General features: G+C 36.3%; 1 protein-coding gene across 2 annotated transcripts in view; it reads left to right on the forward strand.

The window, feature by feature from the left end:
- The window catches only part of CWF19L2 (CWF19 like cell cycle control factor 2), a 194,148-nt gene that overhangs the window by 139,129 nt on the left and 42,258 nt on the right, over positions 1 to 12,761 (forward strand). For both annotated transcript variants that reach the window (XM_079929782.1, XM_079929783.1), the window contains exon 13: positions 10,717 to 10,929. In XM_079929782.1, coding sequence (XP_079785908.1) covers positions 10,717 to 10,929 — 213 coding nt within the window. The remainder of the gene's footprint in view (positions 1 to 10,716; positions 10,930 to 12,761) is intronic.

Here is a 12,761-nt window from a genome sequence, read left to right on the forward strand (position 1 = left end):
GAGTTGTTCCACATGTAGATGTATTTCTGATGTATCTGTGGGGAGGAAGGTGATCTCTATGTGTTACTCCTCTGCCATCTTGAAGGTCCTTCTATTGTCATCATTTTAAGAAGATTTTTTTTTAAGTCTTTTCTCTTGATGCCAATCTAGTATTTATAGACTATAGGGTAGCTTTTTTGTCTTTCCTCTAAATTTATCAACTATTTACTGATTACCTGGAGAAGGTGGCCTCTAAGCCGTACTTTTATATATAATTCTAATATACTTGGCTATTCAACTTTAGACCAGAAATATAATAAAAGTAGCAAATTAGAAGTGGGGACACGAGTACTACAAGAAGAAGTGCTTATAACAATGAGAACCAACAGCTGACTTAATATAGAGCAAAGAATGAGATGGAAAAATTCAGGTAAAGAATTGAAAAATCATAAACATCTTGGTTGACATAGCTAGCATAGAAGCCACTAGCCCTTGAGAGGGCCATTTGTGAATTATGGCACATTTTAATAATTGTTCCATTAATTACCCTATTACCAGGATAAGACTAAATTCCGGTAATTATGTTTTAAAAGGTAGGACAGTTTATAACTCTGGGAACATTTGTATTCAAAATGACTATAATAAGTAATGTTTCTTTGCTTAAATGGTAAACCCTTAACTGTTTGGAAATTTGGCTGTTCAGGAAGACTTATTCAATTGGTTTATATTAATGGTTGTATTCTAAACATCAGTCATATTTTGACATCTCCCCCAGTTATCACTGTTTAATAAAATCCTGACTTCTTTCTTCTCTTCCCTTGACAATTCATTCAAGAGGTTTAACTTTTACTGTGATAAAAGGTGGTGTGTATTCCAAAGGAACTGTTTAAAATAGAAGAATGTTTGGCATGCTTAAATACTTAAATTCTAGTTAGGAAGAGTTGTTGGCAAGGGAAAAAAGGCCCATGATAAAGGAGAAGAAGTTATGAGTGGCACAACTGAGCAGACTGCAGAGAGTCAGTCCTATCCAGAGTATGTGAAGAGGGGTTAGGTAGGGTCTACTGCATGGATGACAGAATTTAAACAGGAGCACATATACCCTTCCATTATCTCAGGAGAAAAGAAGTATAAGCTGTGTGTTTGTGGATGGTTTTAGGTTTGGTGGTAGGAGGATCAGGAAATTCTTGTCTGATTTTAATTTTTCTTTGAGGTCATCTACTGAAAGTGAGAGAGGAGTTGATGGAGTGTCCAGGGTTTGATGGTGATCATCTAAAATTGCCACTGTGGAAAATGGGAGGTTTTCTTATTATGTTGAAGTGGCAGTTAGCTTATGAGCTTATAATGGAACCATTTATAAAATATAATAACTTTTCTGTAGTAACATGCAAGCATTGCAGAGGGCCAGAAAAGGGAGATGATTGACTACATTCAGATTAGACTATGCTCAAATAGTATAATTGGATTTGTTTGTTTGTTTTTTTGTGGTGCGCGGGCCTCTCACCGTCGTGGCCTCTCCCGTCGCAGAGCACAGGCTCCAGACGCGCAGGCCCAGCGGCCATGGCTCACGGGCCCAGCCGATCCACGGCATGTGGGATCCTCCCGGACCGGCGCACGAACCCGCATCCCCTACATCGGCAGGTGGACTCTCAACCACTGTGCCACCAGGGAAGCCCTGGATTTGGTTTTTAAGGAAAGTGGACTGAAGCAGAAAAGGAGTGGTTTTATTTTATTATTATATTAATTTTCTCCCATTATATTATACAGTTGGCATTTGAAATGTCTGAATTTCACTTACATTATGATTAATGATATTTAGAATAATATTATTCTTAGAATAATATTGAAAAAATGTTATACAAGCAGAGCCTCTGAACAGAAGCAGTTTGTTATTGCTGTTTATAGAGGGTTATATGTTTATCAGTCACTTATCGATCAGAGAAACAGAACTATTAAAAGACATATAGACATAGGTTTCTTTACAGGGATTTGACCTTATGCCATTGTAGAAGCTGGTTAAGCAATCTTTTTAAGGCTGTTGTGGTTGCATCTGAATTTGGAGCTTTAAGTCCAGAGAGCAGGCTCTTGGGAAGGAAAAATGAATATAAAGCGGGGGAGACTAAGAACAAGAACAAGTTAGAACCCACAGGCATGAGCTGGAATTCTCGAGGATGGACAAATATACATGTCAGTTTATGTTGCCTCTGACCTTGGTGGTGTGGGTATTCTGTAGATTAGGCTAGGAGCTAAATACACACATCTGGCCTAGAAGTCAGAGAAGCTGAAGGAGGATGGTGGGAAAGGTGGGGCAGCTGCAGACTCAGATGCTGCCTTATATAAGGAGGTGAACCAGCAGTTAGGTGACAATGTATGCAAGCTATAAAATGGCTGCTGCTTTATTTCTACTCTTCAGGTCTTCTATAAAAATCTGTTACCCATCATAACCAGAAATACACTGAAAAGGGAATTCTGGTAAGTGTATGTCAGACTAGTCAAATTGACCCAGTGACCACAACCATGTTACCTTGGCTCCTCTCTTTAAACTATATTTAATCTCCAAATAAAGAAAACAAAATCGTGCTTCTGTGCAACATGATAGAACTGTCCTACATACAACCAAAAACAGGCTGTGTCCCCAGAATAGAGTACAAAGCTACTATTATGTTAGATGGTAAGGGGATGAGAAAGGGGAAGAAAAGAAAGAAGTTTTGTTAATATTTAGGTGTATATTCACACATATAAATTCATATCAAAATATTGAAAGGATACCATAATATTACAATATTAATTTCTGAAACTGGTTATGGAGTTTCATCTAGTATTTATACCTGCTTTCCTCTACTACCCATTCTGTATTCCTTTTGTCCTCAGCAACATCTTAGCTGGTCATGGCCCCTTGCCTTGTGGGGTGATCCAGTCCTTCATTCAGAAGGTCTGGGCCATTTATTAGCTGTCCTGCCTTAACTGAGTTGTATTTTATCATTGACTTTAATCATAGGCCATGAGAATTCCAAGAGGTGCCCTAAAAGGTAACCTATATTCAAGATATACTTCCTCTTACCTCCATTATGTAGTACCAGCCCAATTTTCCCTTTATAGTCAGAATCAATCACTCTAGAAAGTACAGTAACTCCCTTCTTTGCCTTTTGATTCAGTGGAATGAGGAGCCAGAGTGGCCAGGTGCCTGTCGGAACTTCAAGTTCAATTAATCATTGTGTCCCTTGATAGATGTATTCCTCTCTTTAGAACTAAGACCTCTAGACTAGTAGAGCCTAAGATCACAGAGTTGGGAAGCAGAAATTTTGCTAGTGTATCAAAAGGGGCAGTAGTGAGATAGGTCACTCCTGTTTTATCCCCCCTAGATTCCCATACCTGTGAATTCTGGCTGTGGGAAAGATAGCATCATAGTTTGGGTGCTGATTTAGAGCACTTACTTCATTCTGGGAGACATACCCTTAGTTTACAAGACATCACCTATCCAGCACTTGTAATTAAATCTTAAAAAGGCCAGTTCACTGTTCTATCCAGCCAGCTACTTCAGATGGTGGGGAACATGGTGAATTAGTGAGCAGTGCTGCTTGGTAGTCATCATTGTTACATGGTGACTGCAATGGGCATAGACACATTTCATCTGCTGTGAAATTGTTTCCTTGGTCAGAAGCATATGTGTGATACCACAATGATACAAGTCCAGAGATGGTAGTTTTGGCAGAATCACTGTATACATTGAAGGCAAGTCAATATCCAGAGTAAGTGTCTATTCCAATAAGAACAAAGTGCTGCTCCTTCCATGATGGTAGCAGTCCAATGTACCCAACTTGCCACCAGTTAGCTGCCTGATCCCCCAAAGGAGTGGTACTCGTATCAGACACTCAGTGTTGATCTCTCAAAGGAGTGGTGCTCATATCAGAGGCTCAGTGTTGATCTCTGTTGGCAGATTGGGTATTCAGCAGTGGCTATAGCCAGATCAGCTTTGATGTTGCTGAGCCCTTGAATAGTTTCCATACCTGCATGGCCACTTTGTTCACAAGCTCATTGGAACAATGGTAGGAGTGGCTAGTGACATAAATATCACTAGTGACATAAATATCTGTATCTATTTGGAGAGGTCTGTCCATATACCTCTTCCCCAGACTTCCTTGTTGGTAATCTCTACTTGTGTTCTATCCAGGTTCCTGGCCATCCAGCCAAACCATTTGCCATAGTACATGAATCAGTGTAGACCTGTATCTATGGCCATCTCTCTTTCCAGGCAAAGTGAACTCACTGCGCAAAGTTCTTCTTACTGAGATAATTTCCCTTTATGGCCATTCCAGAGTGGGACTGTAGTGCTGTAGCTGTCCACTTTGGGTGGTGCCTGTGTATCATGCAGAACCATGTATTTATTTTTTTAAATGTTGATATAGATGAACCTATATTTAAATTTTTATAGCTTTTTTTTTTTGAGATTCAGGATCTGATCAGTGTTCGTGCATTGTGTTTATTATATCTCCCCAGTGTCCCTAAGACCATCCTCACTTCTGACATCAGCTTCAAGTTCAGGGATCCCCAAGCCCACCTTCAGCTTTGATACTTTACTACAAGGACTCACAGAATTCCCTAAAAGCTGTTAAATATACAGTTAAGGTTTATTACAGTGAAAGAATACAGATGGAAAATTAGTCAAGGGAAGCGGCTCATGGAGCTGAATCCAGCAGAATGTCAAGCATGAAGCTTCCATTTGTCCCCTTTCCCAGTGAATCATGGACAGCCCTAACTTCTCCCAGCAATAATGTGTGAAATACACAGGGTATTGCCAACTAGGGAAGCTCCCCCAAGCATTGGTGTGCAGTTTTTGTTAGGATTTGGTCACATAGACATGGTTGATTGCCTGTGAAGATGACAGTTTCCAGCCCCTCCTGAGGTGGAGCTGATACTGTGTGGCCCAAATTTCCCAGCATAAACCACATTGTTAACATAGATGGCTCGTGTGGCCCAAGACCCTCAGATAAACAAAACCACTGTTTTAGGCAGGACATTTCAAGTCCTTAAAGATTACCTTCCAGTGACAGAAGGCAAAGGCCAGACCTCTATTTGGGTACAGTTAATTTTTTAAAACACAGGTTTATTGAGATATGATTCACGTGCCATACAAATTCACCCTTTTAAAGTGTAAAATTCAATGGTTTTTAGTATCTTCATGAATATATGTAACTATCACTACAGTCAATTTTACAACATTTTTATCACCTCAAGAATAAACCCTGTAACCTTTAGCTGTCACCCCCTAACCCTCTTAGTCCTCCTCCATCTCCAGCCTTAAGCAGCCTTGAGTTTGTTTTCTGTCTGTATAGATTTTGCTGATCTGGACATTTCATGTATATGATAGTGATTTTTTGTGACTGACTTCTTTCACTTAGCATGTTTTCAGAGTGTTGTAGGGGGTATCAGTACTTCATTTGTTTTTTATAGCCAAATATACTCACTCTGTTGTACATATTTTATATGTTTTGTTGATCTGTTCATCAATTGATGGGCATTTAGATTGTGTACAAGTTTTGACTTTTATGAATAATGCTGCTGTAAAGATTCATATACAAGTTTTTGTTAGGCATATGTTTTCATTTCTCCTGGGTATATACCTGGAAGTGGAATTGTTAGGTCATATGGTAGCCCATATGTTTAATTATTTATTAATTAATCTATATTGAATTGTTTGAGGAACTACCAGACTGTTTTCCAAAGCAGCACCATGACTTTGCACTCCCACCAGCGGTGTTTGAGGGTATCAATTTCTCCACATCCTTGACAACACTTGTTATTATCTGACTATTTGATTCTAGTGAGCATGAAGTCGTAACTTCATTGTAGTTTTCATTTACATTTCCCTGTATTTATTGGCCATTTGTATATCTTCCTTGGAGAAATGTCTGTTTAGATCCTTTGCCCATTTTAAAATCAGGTTGCTTGTTTTTTGATGTTGTTGAATTGTAGGAGTTCTTTATGTATTCTGGTTGTAAGTCCCTTATCAAATAAGTGATTTACAAATATTTTCTCCCATTCTGTGGGCTGCCTTATCACTCTGTTGAGAGTGTCCTTTGATGCACAAAAGTTTTAAGTTTGATGAAATCCAACTTACCTATTTTTTCTTTATTGCTTGTGCTTTTGTTGTCATAGCCAAGCAATCATTGCCAAATTCAATGTCATGAAGCTTTTCCCCTATGATTTCTTCTAAGAGTTTTAAAGTTTTAGCTTTTAAGTTAGGTCTGTGATGCATTTTGAGTTAATTTTTTTATATGGTGTGAGGTGAGGGTCCAACTTCATCTCTTTTTGCATGTGAATATCCAGTTTTCCCAACACCGTTTGTTTAAAAGACTGTCGTTTCCCTATTCAGTGGTCTTGGCACCCTTACTGAAAATCATTTGACCATATATGAGTTTGTTTATTTCTGGGATCTCCATTCTATTCCATTGGTCTATATATCTTTCTTTATGCCACTATCACATTATTTTGATTATTGTAGCTTTGTAGTACGTTTTAAAATCAGGACGTGTGAGACCTCCAACTTTGTTCTTTTTAAAGATTGTTTATTTGTAGTCCCTTGAGATTCCATATGAATTTTAAGATGGCTTTTTCTATTTCTGCAAAAAACGTCATTGAGATTTTGATAGATGTTGCATACATTGTAGATCACTTTGGGTAGTATTGACATCTACTCCCCTTTCTTTTATCTTATTCATTTTAATGTTATAACTATTTTATCACATTTTCTTATTTATTTAGAAAAGAGATTCTCAAAGTTCTAAAATTTATGATATACTATCTTGATCTTGTACCATCTCATCAGTTTTCTTTAGGACTCTATCTAAATGAAAAAGAGGCATATTTTCATGCCCCTCTTGTTTTCTTCACCTCCTTTCCTCCAGCAAATATTTCACTTTTCCCCTTCTTGGTCTTATATTCTCCACTATCTCTGTTCATTAAAAATTTTTGGTTGGGGGTAAGGTCATAGATGTGTACGTGACTGATAAAGGTAAAAACATTTTGTGTCAAACCCCAAAGAGAAGATAATGGGAAAATGCAAATAATTAGAGGATGTAGGAGGAGGGAATTATTGTTCTGGGATAGATGAGTATCATATTTCAGTTGTGTTGAAGAATCATTCAGACTTAATTTGGAAGACTGTCCCCTATTTAAGTCAAAAACTGTGAATAGATCAGAGATGTTCAGCAGCATTCATGGAACATAGATTTAAAAACTAGAAATACTGTCTTCTGTTTTCAACTGATTTTATTTGAATTGAATATATTCCCTGACAAGTTATGAACTGATTTTTAATAACAATATTTTAACAATATATCATATGAAAGTAAAGTTACATGTAGAAATACATATTCTGCTCAGTAATGTATTTTAGAAAAGATAAATACCCATGAGATATCTGTATTCTCTTTTAATATGTACCTTAACTTGATTGGGTATGTTTATTCTGGATGAAATTTAAGGTTTCTTCTAATTCTTTATTCTGCTTCATAGACTATATTCACAGTATTCCCTTTCTATGTTTTAAAGATGGGTTTCTTAAGTGAGAGAGGCTCACTATATGCCAGGCACTCTCAGTTTTACAATCAAACTTGATTCCTGGCTCTGTCTCTTAATAATTATGTGATTTTGATTAAGTTATTTAGTCTCTCTTAGCCTCAGTTTTTTAATATGAAGGGAGAATGACAATTCCTATGTTGTAGAGGTATTTGGCTGAGAGGGTACTTAAAGTTTCTATTAATATCTAGCATATAGTTAGTTACTATTTTCATGAAAATTTTAGTGACCAGTTTGGACATTTTTCAAAATTTGATATATTATGGTTGAGATAAAGGTCTGAAGTTAAAATAATAATTTGTAAGTCAGGAGACTACATATAAATAGACAAACCTGAAGAATAGAGAGATAATCAAAGATTAATAAAGAGAAAAAGTAGAAGATAAAAATTAATTCCTGAAGCTAATGTGCTCTGAGAAATACCTTACTGATAATAATCTTTTTACCTGATTCTATCAATAATGACATTTTAGAAATTTTCTTCTGTTTACATTTAGTTTTACTTCTTTTTCTAGTTTTTTAAGTTGGAAGATGACATCATTGATTTAAGGCCTCTCTTGTTTTCTAATATAACTGGTTAGTTCTGTAATTGTCCTTCTAGGTACTGCTTTCACAGTACACCACAAATTCTCACATGTCCTGTTTTTGTTTTATTATAGTTCAAAAAACTTTCTAATTTTATTTTTTTGATGATCCGTGGGTTATTTGGAAGTACACTATTTAATTTTTGCATACTTGACTATTTTCCATATATCTTTCTGTTGGGATTTCTAGTCTAATTCCATTGTTTTCAGTGCACATACTCTATGTTACTTGAATTCTTTTAAATTTATTGAGAGTTTGTTTTAAGTCTGAGAATGCCGTCTGTCTTGGTAAATGTTCTCTGTGCACTTGAGAAGAATGTTTATTCTGCTGATACAATTTCTGTTGGATACAATTTCTGTCATTGTTGGTTATGTCAGATTGGTTGATAGTTTGTTCAAGTCTTCTATTGCCTATTGATTTTCTATTTGTTTTATCAATTGTAGAGAGAGTGGCATTTGAATTTCTGACTACAGTTGTGGGTTTGTCTATTTCTCCTACAGTTCTGTCAAGTGTTTGCTTCATATATTTTGAAACTATTATTAGGTGCATAAACTTTAGGATTGTTTTGTCCTCCTGCTGTAAGTCTTTTATTATTATGAAATGACCTTCTTTATCCTTCATAATATTCTTTGCTTTGAAATCTACTTTCTCTGACAGGAGTACAGGCACTCTGGCTTTCTTCATATCTATTTAAGTATCTGGTAAGATGAAAACAGTCATTTTCTTTTTGGTATTTAGTAGACTAAGTAGAACTTAGTCTAATGGAAGAAAAACATAAGTTAATGAGCTGTTTTGATACAGTGTGGTCCTCATGAAACTGATGTGAGTATAGTACTGAAGGAGCTTGGACGATCTAGAAAAGTTCTTTCATGCAGGTGACAACTAAATCTAAACCTCAGATTAAAAAATGAGTAGGGGTAGGAATGGCAAAATTGAGGGCAGAACTGCTCAGAGAGCAATATGTGCAAAGCCTGAAGGTAACAGTACTTTTGGGGACTAAAGTAGGGTGGCAAAGTGTAGAGTTTGAGTAGGGATGTGATCACATGTGACCGAGGTGACTCACATTTATGAGTCCTTATTGTGTGCCAGGCATGTGTTGTAAGGATGAAGAAAGATAACCCTATTAGATGGATAATATTGTTATAGCCATTGTAAAATGAGGAAATAAAACAGAGAGAGAGCTCAGAGAGATTAAATAACTGCCCAAGATTATACAGACAGGAGATAGAATTTTACCATGGTCATTCTGACTATAGAGCCCAAGCTCTTAACCATTATACCGTTCTGTGTCTATGACTTAGGCCAAACAACAGTTTGAACTTGATCCTGTTCACAATGTAGAGCTCTTTGAGGATTTTAAGTAGGGACATAAATAAAATAAGTAAATAAAATTTTTGTTTTAAAAACATCACCCTGGCTACAGTTTATGTTGGGGGAGGTATAGAGCAGGTGCCTTGAGATACAGTTGAAAAATGTTTTATGTTCTATGTGGAGCGTATACTAATTTTATTTTTTTTATTTTTATTTTTTCATAGATGAGGTTCTGGGATTTATTTTTTTAATAAAAATAAACTTTTAATTCCTAATTTAAATAAATTAGGAGTTTGGGTTTAACAGATACACACTACTATATACAAAACAGACAAACAAGGACCTACTGATAAGCACAGGGAACTACACTCAGCATCCTGCAATAACCTATAATGGAAAAGAATCTGAAAAAAAACACACACATATACATACACATACATATACATATACATATTTATTTACACATATATATAACTGAATCACCCTGCTGCACACCCAAAACCAACACAACATTGAAACCAACCACACCTCAATAAGATAAATAAATAAACTTTTAACAGAAGTTTTTAGCATTATCACAACACCATTATCACACACACACAAATTAACAGTATTTCTTGATACTGTCAGTGGCTGTTAGCCAAAGACCACCAGGGGCACACAGAGTTAAACAAGTTGGGTTTATTACTTATTGCAGCAAGGCAGAATGCACACCATGTTGAATTGCTCAGTATTTCAGTAAAAGGGTGTTAGAAAAGACTTATTAAAGAATTTGGTTTTGTACACATGAAACTTATATAGTTTTATAAATCATTGTTACCTCAATAAAAACAAATGAAAAAGAAAATTATTTTTAAAAGAGAAAGGGGAACGTGGCTCTCAATGCTCTCAATATACATATTAGCAAATTGGCTTGTAAGTTTAATAGAGTGTATGCTAATTTTAAAGTGAAGGTTGTTCTTAACCTCTCTGTCGTTCAAGTTCCTCATCTATTAAATAGAAATGGTAATGGTTCCCTCATCATAGGAGTATAAAACAATCAAATTGCATAGAACTGCACATAGTAAATACTCAGTAAACTTTAGCTATGATGATGATAATAACTTGGTCCTTGCAGGTCAAGCTTAAATTTTAATCATGTTTTCTTTTTTCTTTTAATGTAAGAGTTTTATCACAGGACTTACAGATATGACTTCAGTATGCCACAGTACAATAAACTGAATTAACTACTACCTTCTCCCCACTACTATTATTTTGTTTTTTCAGTTTATGGGAAAAACAGATGGAGACTATTACACTCTGGATGACATGTTTGTCTCCAGAGCAGCTGAGAGAGAATGTTTTGGTGAAGAGGAAGAGAATCAGAGGAAAAAAGCTATTGCTGAGCACCGGAGACTTGCTGCACTAATGGAAAACTGTCTGTATTGTTTTGACAGCTCTCAATTTCCCAAGCACCTTATTGTTGCAATAGGTGTTAAGGTAAGAAATATAACGTTTATTGCCCTAAGGAAACGATTCAGTGGTATATGTAAATTTGCCTATTTCTTCATAAGATTCTAAGAAATCTGTCTTGTCTCATTCTGTTTCAAATATTTTCTAAGTTCCCATGATTCTTAGAATCTTTTTAGAGCGAGTATAAATATCTAAATGATATGAAGCTCCCATTTTGTGTAATTCTTCTCTGTAGAGAGGCAGCATTGAGTAGTGCTCAGGCCCTAGACTTTGGAACCAGACCACCTGGATTCAAATTCTTGCTCTGCCATTTACCATCTATGTGATCTTATTTTCATGATTGGCATTTGATTCTCAGTATTAAAATCACTTCAGAGCTACTTAGTCTAACTTCTGCTTCTTCCTTTACTTTCTCATAGAACCTTTTGTATCTTTATAGAATATCTCATAATTTGAAGAAGTTTATTGTACAGTTGTTGCTTGGTTTCCACGGGAGATTGGTTCCAGCAGTCTCTCTATACCAAAATCCACAGATGCTCAAGTCCCATAGTCACCCATCTATCTGCAATTCCACATCTGTGGATTCAGCCAACCCTGGATCATATAGTACCATAGTATTTATTGAAAAAGGTCCATGTAGAATTGGACCCACGCAGTTCAAACCCATGTTGTTCAAGGGTCAACTGTAGTTTGTTTTACTTGTTGAGTGTCTCCCTCAGTAGTCTGTAAGTGCTCTGACGGCATAGATAACTTTCACTCATCATTGTATACCACACATGTATCCCATTATATACCAAGCATTTATGTTTATAGTCACTTCTTTCGATAAATGTTAATACTCACTTATTTAATAGTCACTAATAATAGTCACTTATTTCAGTATTTGGCAGTTTAATTCTTTTTTTAACATCTTTATTGGAGTATACTTGCTTTACAGTGGTGTGTTAGCTTCTGCTTTATAACAAAGTGAATCAGTTATACATATACATATGTTCCCATATCTCTTCCCTCTTGCGTCTCCCTCCCTCCCACCCTCCCTATCCCACCCCTCTAGGTGGTCAAAAACCACCTAGCTGATCTCCCTGTGCTATGTGGCTGCTTCCCACTAGCTATCTATTTTACGTTTTGTACTGTATATATGTCCATGCCACTCTCTCACTTTGTCACAGTTTACCCGTCCCCCTCCAAATATCCTCAACTCCATGCTCTAGTAGGTCTGTGTCTTTATTCCTGCCTTACCCTTAAGTTCTTCATGACCTTTTTTTTTTTCTCTTAGATTCCACATATATGTGTTAGCATACAGTTTTTGTTTTTCTCTTTCTGACTTACTTCACTTTGTATGACAGACTCTAGGTCCATCCCCCTCACTACAAATAACTCAATTTTGTTTCTTTTTATGGCTGAGTAATATTCCATTGTATATATGTGCCTCATCTTCTTTACCATTCATCTGTTCATGGACACTTAGGTTGCTTCCATGTCCTGGCTATTGTAAATAGAGCTGCAATGAACATTTTGGTACATGACTCTTTTTGAATTATGGTTTTCTCAGGGTATATGCCCAGTAGTGGGATTGCTGGGTCGTATGGTGGTTCTATTTGTAGTTTTTAAGGAATTATTTTTTACGGAATTATAAAGCAATTATACTGTTCTCCATAGTGGCTGTCTCAATTTATATTCCCACCAACAGTGCAAGAGTGTTCCCTTTTCTCCACACCCTCTCCAGCATTTATTGTTTCTAAATTTTTTGATGATGGCCATTCTGACCAGTGTGAGATGATATCTCACTGTAGTTTTGATTTGCATTTCTCTAATTATTAATGATGTTGAGCATTCTTCCATGTGTTTGTTGGCAATCT

The sequence above is a fragment of the Stenella coeruleoalba genome (assembly GCF_951394435.1).
Source record: "Stenella coeruleoalba genome assembly, chromosome: 8".
Taxonomy (NCBI): Eukaryota; Metazoa; Chordata; class Mammalia; order Artiodactyla; family Delphinidae; genus Stenella; species Stenella coeruleoalba.